Source organism: Epinephelus moara, chromosome 12 (assembly GCF_006386435.1).
Source record: "Epinephelus moara isolate mb chromosome 12, YSFRI_EMoa_1.0, whole genome shotgun sequence".
In the NCBI taxonomy this organism is placed as follows: Eukaryota; Metazoa; Chordata; class Actinopteri; order Perciformes; family Serranidae; genus Epinephelus; species Epinephelus moara.
In genome coordinates this window covers 2,007,936-2,019,278 of record NC_065517.1, presented here as the reverse complement: position 1 = coordinate 2,019,278, position 11,343 = coordinate 2,007,936, and the positions used below count along the sequence as shown (strand labels likewise).

The following is an 11,343-nucleotide window of genomic DNA, read 5'->3' as shown; positions in this document are numbered from 1 at the left end:
TCAATTCCATACGTCAGAACTAGATCGAGGGTATGGTTAAAACAATGAGTGGGTTCATGTACACCCTGACTGAAGCCAATGGAGTCTAATAATGAGATAAACGCGGTAGCCAGGGAGTCATTATCAGCGTTGACATGAATGTTAAAATCGCCTACAATAATAATTTTATCTGATTTAAGAACTAAACTGGATAAAAACTCAGATACAAATTCAGAATATGGGCCAGGAGCATGGTACACTATAACAAATAAAAGTGGCTGCGAGGTTTTCCAGGTTGGATGTAAAAGACTAAGAACGAGGCTTTCAAACGAATTATAGTCCAGTTTAGGTTTAGGGCTGATTAACAGACTAGAGTTAAAAATATGGGCTCTCTCCTTGGTTTTCATCAGAACCTGTGCTGCTGCATTCCGTACGTTACCAATGGCTTTCTTAAACACACAAAACAGAAGAGCATTACATGTTCAAAGTTCAGTCAGGATCACTGACTACACCAAGGTTTTTACATGTTCCTTGGTGTTCAGTGCAAATAAATGTAGGTAGTTTTTCTTTCTCTGCTTTTGCTCCAATAACAAGAATCTTGTTTTTTTTCTTGGTTTAACTGTAAAAGGTTCTGGTTATTGATCGAACTATAGTCTTTTGAATTTACAGAGATATAAAGCTGGGTATCGTCTGCGTAATAATGGAAATGGATGTTGTGATTGCTAATATTGCTGAGTGGTGGTAAGTACAGACTGAAGAGAAGTGGGCCTAAAATAGAGCAGTGCAGGACACCACATGTAAGGTTCATTTTATCAGAGTGGTTATCCATGGCCGCTCTGAAATGCCAGCCAGTTAAACAGGACCTGAACCATTTAAGAACTGTCCCAGAGAGACCAACCCAGTGCTCAGATCTAACAGGACCAGCACTGAAGCTTTCTCTCATCAATGTTCATTGGAAAGGTCAATTTAAACTTTGACGAGGGCTGTTTCTGTGCTGTGCTGCATCCTGAAACCAGACTGGAATTTTTCAAACGTACTGTCACAAATCATTCAGCTGTTAAGAACTATTTTATTCTGAAATCTTTAAAATTTAAAATGCAATGCAATATCTCTGATCAGATGGTATTATTCAGACATTGTACACAGATACAGACGACATGGTAAATGGAGTGGGTGGTGAAATAGATGATTTTGTTTTCGGTTGTTCATTATTATAACACAGATATGCAACATGGTGCAGAAAAGTTATGTGTTTGGGAAATAATGAGTATTTCCTTATCCGCTGCGAGGGTCCTAAGGACAGAGGGATGTCATATGCTGTAAAGCCCTGTAAGGCAAATTGTGATTTGTGATATTGGGCTTTATAAATAAAATTGATTGAGATTAGGGCTATCTTTTTTTTTTTTTTTTTTTTTTTCCTAAAAAGTCAAGATTGAAGACCGTTTTTTACAAATTTTAACACAACTGACACACCTCACACCTGAGGTGTCCAAACTGTGGTGCTACTTGTAATATTATATCATGGCCACACATCTTTGCGTATAAATGTTATCAGTGACAGCCTTTTTACAAGCTTCTGATGAGGCTTCTGAGGATGAGTGTGGTGAAAGTACACAAGGCAGATGAGTTTGTACAGTTGACATTGCTCCACTTGTTTCTGGTGCCCCCATTGCATGAGTTTTGATATCCTAGGATGGTGATGAAAAGTTTTGCCTTGACCACGCACCAAACTTATTTCACCAGTGGCCCCCAGTAATGGATCTTATAAAAAATATTGTCTCTACAGGCAAGTCTGATAAGTAGCAGGGGTGTAAATCACCAGTTTCATCACGATACGATATGATATTGATACTTTGGACAACAATACGATATTTTCGTAGCCAGCCAGTTGATAAATCAAGCTTTTGCCATATCCAGTCAGAAGAACAGCGAAAACGTCTTTGCTCTCAGAAACTCTTGTCTCGTACTCCTTTTCTAGTTTAATTGTTGTTATTGACTATTTCTACAATAACATCACTTACTGCTGTGTTTACTTTGCTAACGTTAGAGTTGGTGCTTGTTGCTTTGGGAGTTCACCATTACTGTTCTGCAGGCTTTAGCCTGCTTTGTACATCATTAACTACAACGCTGTCCCTGGTTGGCTGCTTACATTGTCAACTACGGTGCAGATCCCTGATTGCCCCCAACTGGAAAGTGTGGCGGTAAGTCCAGACTGATACAGAGAGCAAAACAGAATGTTGAGCTAACGTCTGACAAGGCTACAGAAACCCTGACAGAGACCCAGGATGGTCTGGGCATCAACCAGTACCAGTGCAAAAGGGGTGAGGGCAGGACTAAAAACATAGCAACCAGCTGCCAGAAGCACTCATTCAACAGAAGCCAATGAGCCAGGGAAAAAGGGCTAACTTTGAATTTTGTGTTTACAAACCACAACTGACAAATCCAACTCATACTGCCTTTAAATTTGGGTATATGGTATTATATATTGTCCCATGTTGACTTCCCACCCTGAGGTTGTGTGTATTATCCCATGTGGACCTCCCAACCTGAGGTTGTGTGTGTGATCCCATGTGGACCTCCCACCCTGAAGGTGTGTGTATTATCCCCTGTGGACCTCCAACCCTAAAGTTGTGTGTATTTTTCATTGTCTTTCAGCACTGGTTTAATTCTGATAGCAATTTGTTTAGTAGTCATCGAAGCAGGATTAGAGGAAACTGAAAAAATGTAGAATTGTGTATTGCAGAAACGTATTTCTTTCCTCATCCTCTAAGATTCATGAGAGGGGAGGGCAACACAGACCGGATTGGGATGAAATTAAGTTTTGTTACTGTTAATAAATTGAAGAGTTCATTTGCAAAAGCAGATAACTCCATGTTTATAAATTTTCAAAAAATGAGTTTTTTTTATTATTTACTTCAGGTGATATCAGTCAAACCAAAGTTCAGTGTCTTTGACCAAGGAGATATGACATAACAAAATAGAGGTATCTCAAAAAATGAAGCTTTATTGAAAATAGACTTTTTTTCATTTACATTTCATTTTTTTTGGCAAAAGCAGATAACTCCAACGTTCATTTTTTAGCAAAATCAGTTAACTCCACAATTCATGTCACTCCATTGAATTAGGCCATATAATGACTCTGTGCTTCTTCTAATGGCAACAGTCAATTCATTCATCATCAGACAAGCAAGTAAAGTGCTAAAAAAACTGCATGTAAAGTCCAGACTAACTTCAAGTAAAGTGATATCAGAAATAAAACCCAAAAACTGCAATAAGCCGTCAAAACGTGTCTATTTTTGCAATATTTCACATTCAATAGTCAGTGCTAATAATATTCACAGTATTCAGAGTTACACGGTTTTCAGTGCTTGTCATAAAACAAACAGTTGAGGTATTTTAAACTTCAATATGTTGCAAACTTGTAAACTGTGAAACTGTAAACAGAAAAAAACCCTCAAAAACAGGTAACAATGGACTGCACTAAGGTGTCAAAACATAGCCATTTCGCAGTATGTCACATTCATCTGTCAGTGCTGTTATTCAGTATTACACAGTATCCATTGTATTACAGATCACAGAAAGAAGCTACAGGGTTTAAACTGCATAGCTCTTTGCAGTGTATTCAACATTCAGTAGTCAATGCTCCATTGTTTTCAGTGCTACTCTTTGTTTAGTGTTACACACTGTTACTACTTGGTTTCAGTATAACCCAGTATTGCACAGTATTCAGTACTGCTCAGTATTCAATGCAATTTTCAGTAAGTTCAGCATAAGTCAGTATTACTCCATTTAGTATTCCACTAATAGTGGTGAAAAGGCATTCAAGCACAAGAGTTTTTTTTAGTTCATCAGATCACCTTATTCCTCCTCATCACTGCTTTCCTCTAAGTCCTGTCTGCCAACATCACGTCCTGCGTTAGCCAAGGCATCCTCATAAAATGCCCGGACTGTTTCACTAACCCCAAGCTCTCCTAGCAGTTTTAGGACATCATCCTTTTTTGCCTTCTTTACAAAGTTTACCACTGGAGCAAGTGCTGGTTTGAAGGTGTCCCACCTCTGACCGCGTTTCAAAAGAGTATGGTAACAGAAGTCCCCACTGTACAGCTGCTTAAAGCCCATCTTGTCACCGCTGATTTCCAATACCTTGGCATCACTGATTTTAAATGAGCGAGAAGAGGTACAGTGTTTAGCTGCTGCAGCTTTAAAGTCATAGCATTGCCAGTCTTTTCCATAAACATGGACATTTCCGTGTTTCTGCATAACCTCCACATACTCAGATGGTAGCAGTATAGTGTCCTTTTTTTTAATCTCTTGCTCCAAACAACCAAAGATGCGGTCAGGGGGCATGAAACTATGGCCACTGATGGGAAAGGTATACTCCATTCTTAACTCTTTGAATTTGCGCTTTCTCAGGGCAAAAAGCATTGCCAGCACACTAACATTTTTATTTTGCCCATAGCAAGAATCTAAGAAAAGTCTTAGGTCTTTATACTCACGGAGTTCACTGCAAGCAACACTACCTAAATAATGTTGCAAAGCTGACGCCACCATGTTGCTGTCTTTCTTGTTCTCATTCTCTAACCATGTGTAGAGATGAATGTCCTCTTTCCTCTGATTCAGACCACGACCACAATAGCGAACAACACCAAAAACATACTGGTACAGCTGTCTTGAATAGTAAGTCTGCCCAATGGGTGACTTTGGCAGCACCATATTCTGCATCATGTCAAATGAGATTGTGAAAGATTCACCCACAGCATTAAGAAGATCATAGAATCTGCGTCCTTTGTGCCTATGCAACATAAATAGGGCAGATTCCCTGCGCTTTTCATCATCTGAGATTTCTGGGTCTTTCAGTCTCAGTCGGAACTTAACGCAGGTGCTGCACACATCTTTTGATGGATGTCCAAAACCTAGGTTAAAGTCATAATGAATATGCTATAATATAAAGCATAGGAGATCTGCTCCTCATTCTGACAGCGGAACAGTTCATGCATCTTTTTCACATTCAAATCTGCAGGAAGGTACTTTCTGCCAGGTGCGCCACGGCGAGCATAATGGCTGGCTCTGCAGGTGAATGTTTTTATGTGGTCTCTCACGGCCTCCCTCTTGGCTGCTCGTTCCTCAGATTCCCGAGCACCACCACGATATTCTAGCATTGGCACCCCATTCTGCATCCAGTACTTGGCTATGTTGCAGAGGTGATCTTTCTTGATGCCTGCAAACACAAAATAAATTCTATCAACTATTGCCTCATCCTGCAAAACTGGTCAGATCAAGATGAGGCAACTAGATAAACATTGCAAAAATAGCTAACCGTGACATTGTATTGATGAAAACTAGCGCATTCCTATATTAAAAAAATAAATAAAATGAAATAAAGTAAAATAAAATGACCCAAGTCCAGTATTTGATTTACCAGTAGTCAGAACGTCATCTGAATTTTGGCACAAAAGAAAAATGAAAAATGTTGGCCTAATACTGGGCAGTATGTTATTTATGAAAGAACATTTCTTCCAGTCAAAGAAAAAAAAAAAAGAAAGTTTAATCACAATTTTAGAAAAAAAAATCAAGGGGAAAATCATAATTATGAAAGAAAAAAGTCTAAATTGTGAGACAGTAAGTCATAAGTATGAAATTAAAGAGTGGAAAGCATGAGGCAGTATGTCCTACTGTAAGTAGGAGAAAAAAATGTAAACTTTTATCTCAAAATTTTGGCTTACTTTCTAATATTTCCGACTTACTGTCTTACTAAGTGTTACTAATATTTTGACTCTGTCTCATTATTTTGGTGCTCTTTATCATGATTTTGATATACCATATCATCATTTAGACTCTTGTCATAATTATGATTTACAATGGGAGGTTTCTTTTTAATCACAGTTAAGTTTTCGTCATTTTTTCTTGAGTAGAAGAAGTGGGTTTTCATACTTTAAAGTAGACTTTAAGCTAGCTGTGAGCCAGCAAAAAATGCAGACAGTACAAAAGCAAATCTGGAAACTATCATACAAATAACCATAGGCATTAAGTGAAATGAAATACTCACAAAACAGGCTCATAAATGAGGCTTTGCAGACTGTGATTTTCTCCTGTGTCTCGGTTCGGATGGAGTACTTCACAGTCTTATGTTGTGCAGGATATTCCACTTTGGGTCTCCTACGTTTCACTGCCATAATGTCCATATAAGACAAAAGCATAGCATCTTGTTTTACCTTATCTGTAGTAGAATACAGGACTCGGTTTATGTTGGCTATCTCCTCAGAAGACAACGTCGCCGCCTGACATACATTAGCAATGTTATGAGTACAAGCAACACTCGGTGCTCCTCCAGTATGCCGCACCTTTTTCGCCACGTTACGGGCGTGCTCTTCGGGTTTTCTCCTCTTTTTTCGTCAGGAGGGGAATAAGACAACAGCCTCTTCCGTTTCATCAAAGTTATCCATGGTTATATTGACGGAAGTCAGTGGATTTTACTCCCAAAACTCCCATTCAGATCGTCTTTGCTGTTGTAGATGCCGCCGCAGCCATCTTTCTGTCACGTGAACTAAATGCGCTGCGCTGATTTGCTCAATGGATATGTTGGCTTTCACTAAGAAACAGCTGTGGCATATAGCGGTTTCTGCCACAAAACATGAACTTTGACCCAGTTTCCAACAGGAGATATTAGGTATTGCACCAAAATGGATCTGGGCTTTGAAAACAACGCAATGCAAAGAGTAAATTATAAGCCTCAGCTCATTTTTTTTCCAAAATGGCGTTTATCTGTTTTTGCAAATGAACTCTTCAATTATATAAAGGCTGTTGGGGTTGGTAAAATGTCATGGATCACTTAGTGCTCCTAGGTATCTTGAGAGGACATTATCATTGTGCTGCAGCTACTCTGATAATTGATGTACTTATTATTAATATCTGTCTTTGGCCAAGGTTGGAGAGATCAAGGCTCATGCTGCAGAATGGAAAGCTAATGTGCGAGCAGAATTCCGGGAGACACGTCGGCGTATGAGTGTCGAGGTCCACGACAAGCTGCAGCGAGCCGCCACCATCCGGAGCATGGAGAGACGACAGCTAGGCTTGGACCAGCGTGCTGTATCCCTGGACATGCTTTCCCCGGAGCGACGTGCCATCTTCAACAGCCTGGATACCAACAGCTATAAGACCTCTTCCCAGGAGAGCATCGACTCCAAGCTGAACAACCTTCGGCTGCGAGGCACTGAACAGTGTGACCGAAGCTCCAACCACCAGACCACCTCTGAGGACAACATTTTCAACCGCCTGGGCTCTGTCACCAAGCTGGCCAAGCGCAACAGGAATCGGGACTTAAAGAAGAACATCCCAGACGAGGCTCGCCGGCCTCACAGTGAGGCTTACGGCTGCAGCATGTCCACTTTTGACTGCAGCACACCCATAGTAGATGAAGGGAAAAGCAAGGATGAAGCAGAGGATGAGAATGAAGACAAGGAGTGCAACACTAGCTTGTCTGATTTTCCACTGTTTGTGGATGCTTGCAAGCCGCATAATGGGTTAATTCTGGAGCAGACCAAAGAGAAAGAGAATGAGAAAACACTTGAAGAAAAAGAGCTGCATATTCAAATGGGCCCATAGACAGCGTGTCCTGATACGAAAGCAGATTTTAAATATCACCATTAGTGCCTTAGGTCTCCCTTATTCCTGTGTGTGCTTAAGTAGGGACAACACATGTCCCTTTGTGCTATACACTGTAATGTCTACATAATCACTGTGCCCAATGGATGTAATGGACACACATTGCAAGACCTTGTAGGGTTTCTAAAATTTTGCTATGCTGAAATATGATCATATTAAAAAAAAAAAAAAAAAAAAAAAAAAGCAGTTGCTAAAAGGATAACAACATGGGTCTTAGTTTGGCAGTTCTGGCCATCATTCCTCACTATAGTCAAATAACATACCTGCTGTGAACCAGACGCAGAATCTTCATGACGGAAAAGCACATTTTTTCCTCAGTACTTTCTCACTCAATACTCAGTGTTACCAACTCCCAACAGTATCTGATGTGTAGTGTTCAACAAATGCCTTCTGCTTTATGTTAGCCTACATGTCAACTAGAAATAATGAATATAACTGCACATGGCTCAGAAGCACTCAAATGTTTTGGGTCTGTTCTGCACATTGCACACACATCTTACCACTAACCCACTAACATCTGACTTTTTAATATAATGGGAAAGGTAACGGTCGACATTCACACCCAGATCAAATGACTCTGCAGTAGTCATGGGTGTTTATTAGGGATGGGTCACGAATTTCGAATAGTCGTTTTATTTTTGAAAAATCGATTTTTTAATGCGACTATTACTTATTTCCCCCCTTTATTTGACATGCAATTCAGTTCCTAACCGCACGAGGGCAGTATAGGATTGCTACAGCGGTGTGAGATGGGCTACCAGCTAGTTTGATGCTCTTCTACAAACAGGAGAAACATGCAGAGACTACTACTCCGCGAGGAATGTCCGCAGTCATTAGGGCTTTCATAGTCGAGCGCACTTCCGCGTTGTAGTTTCCTGTAAAAATGTCCGTGAAAAATCCCCGCGATGTGAAAAATACATGCCGAGCAGTCACTGGTGCGCGGAGCGGAGTCCACGCGGTCATAAAATCTGAGCGATTATTCGAAAAATTGTCGAATAGTTGCCACGATTTTCGAATAGTGTTTTTTCTTGTGCTGCCCATCCCTAGTATTTATCAGCTCCATCTCTGATTGGCATTGATGGAAACCGAACACCCAGGGGAACACACTAATCTTAGTCCCTAAATCGGCGAGATGCAATGATGAACCACTACAACACATTGTCTGTCTCCTTCCAAGCAGCACTCAGACATCAATGCTATATTAGTCTGCACGAAGTTTGAAAGAGAGACTGAATAAGTAAGAGATGTATAAAAAGAATAAATCAAAATAAAGTTTTCATAGGCCTCCATGCTACTTCCTGCTGCTTATTAAACTATTTTCTGCTCTGTCCATAACATTAAATGTGACACACACACACAAAAAAAAAAAAAACACACACAGACAAACTCGTATGGTGTGTACACAGCTATGGTCTACTGGCAATGCCAGAGGATTCTATCACCGATTTTTAGCGGGTTTACCTGTTTTAAATTGCATACACACACTAGTTTTGTTGGAAAAGGGGCATTATACACAAGAAAGACATTGTCTGTTTTAATTTAAGCAACTATACCAAAAGAATTGCATGCTTGTCCATCTTCACATCCATTTTGTACTATATGTGGCCCATAACATACTTATAAAACTCTGCCAGTGTTAACAAACCAGGTTATCACTGTGCTGTTGGTCAAAATGCAGAGCCACTTCTGGACAGCATTTAAGAAAACGTATCTGTGCACATGTTTTTTGTTTTTTTTTTGGTGCTACCTTAGTGTCCTGTGTGTATTTTGTGTTTTATTGTAGAGCTACTGGCAATCCTCTGTGGACTGGCACACCACTTGTTAATGTAGTAATACTGAAAATAAAGACCTGGATTGTTTTCCAAAGCTTGAGCTAGAAAGGACTTTGGAAGCAGTAGGAAGCTAACCTAATGTCCCTTCCAGATGATGCCAGGATATTTATTAAAGTAGCAAAGCTGACCTGTTAATGCTGGTGTAACAGAATACCTCCTCTCTAATGTATGACTGAAGACATTGCCCTAGTTGAGATCAAGACAGGTCTTGGGTTTCTTGTTTCTTGCCTTGCCATACTTTTCCAGCTGTTAAATTAGTGATTACAATGTTATAATCGCTGATGAAAATGATGGTCAAAACTGTGTAATTTTCTAAATTAATTACAACTAGACCCAAGTTGAAATTATCCTTGAACGTGGAAAGGAAAGCGTTGCAGTCACATCAAAGATGTATTCAACCTTCCAAACTATCAGCCAAGACAGACTTGTAGAAAAGACTACCGCACACTGTCTTACTTGCAAAAATAATTATTTTAATGCAGCGGCTACATTGCGGTGACTAGACCTTTATCAGGCAAACAGTTTTGTAACAAAGAGTAACCATCTTAAGTAGGAGTGGCTGTGAGTTTGCAATCAGTTACAATACCCACGTGCAGTGGGAAGACAACAATACCAAACATCAGTAAGTTAACTAGAGGACCAAAGAGGCAAAATTAAAAACAGGGGGTATGTTTAGGTATGTTTAGGATTGTTGAGGGTATGTGACTGATTGCAAACTCACAGCCACTCCTACTTAAGATGGCTTCTCTTTGTCACAAAACTGTTTGCATGATGGTGTAGTAACCGAAACGTTTCAGCAGCATTAAAATATATTTTTTTGCAAGTTAGAAAGTGCGGGGAATCTTTTCTACAAGTTTCATTCTTCTCGTCCCTCTCCTATGCACCTGTTTGAAAATAGATGTGCAAAGTATTCCTTCATTTTGAGCCAGGACAGACTCACACTGGTGTGGGATTGGGGGCTTGATAAAAGCAGACAATTAACAAAAAAAAAATAAAAAATTATACTTCAAGTATTTGCATAATTCATTGTAATGCAATGTAGAATTAATGCTGCTAATCATCACCCTAGACCATGACCTTTTTGAATACTATCTCAGGGCTTGTTGTCCTCATGTTTGTTGTTGACATTGTCTAACAAGTACTGCATTCACACTTTGGGAGGGGACAATGCACCTGCGCTCCATGAAATATCATGACAACAGATTGGAAGATAAAGCCATAAAGCAGGAGGAGGGACTGTTCCATACTAGACATGGAACACCAATGAATGATGGATGGGTCAGAGAGTATAAAGTGCACTGCTCTGACTGTGAGAGAGTGTTGTGTACTTTTGGGCATATTTGACTCAAGCATATCCACAGACTGTCGAAAACACCAGTAAGTTCCTGAAGCTCGTATTTGGATTTGTCTTTTGTCTCCAACCTAAAAAATTAAACAAACAAAAAAAAAAAGTAAGGAGCCGCGATGGAGTGGAGTAGGAGAAGCAAGCAGTAACCACTACAGCTGCTCCAAAACATACTTCTCTAGAAGCCTTAATACCTCTTTGATGGATCCTCAAATTCAAACCAGTGACACAAAGTGGACAGAAAATTAGCTCTAGAGAACCAAACTTCTTGCCTGATATTGGACAGAAATGTCAACTGATTACACCCTGTTTCTATCTTCAGTCTAACATCACATCCACTCTAATCAATTTCCTGGGAGCACGGGATTCAATTCCATAACCAATGACTTGAGACCAATGCATCTGCCTGAATGTAACATCATTGTAAGTCCACGCTGATGCATAACCATGCCACCATACTTGTTTTGCTTGGGCAGAGTGAGGTAAAACAAACTTCGATGTTGTCAACATTGAGAAGACATGTTG

At 39.9% G+C, this 11,343-nt stretch overlaps 1 protein-coding gene across 1 annotated transcript in view; it reads left to right on the top strand.

The window, feature by feature from the left end:
- The window catches only part of kcnk10a (potassium channel, subfamily K, member 10a), an 84,365-nt gene extending 76,593 nt beyond the window's left edge, over positions 1-7,772 (top strand). Inside the window, exon 7 of the mRNA XM_050058860.1 lies at positions 6,904-7,772. Within this exon, the coding sequence (XP_049914817.1) occupies positions 6,904-7,581 (678 nt within the window). The 3' untranslated portion in view covers positions 7,582-7,772. The remainder of the gene's footprint in view (positions 1-6,903) is intronic.
- The last annotated feature ends 3,571 nt before the right edge of the window (positions 7,773-11,343 follow it).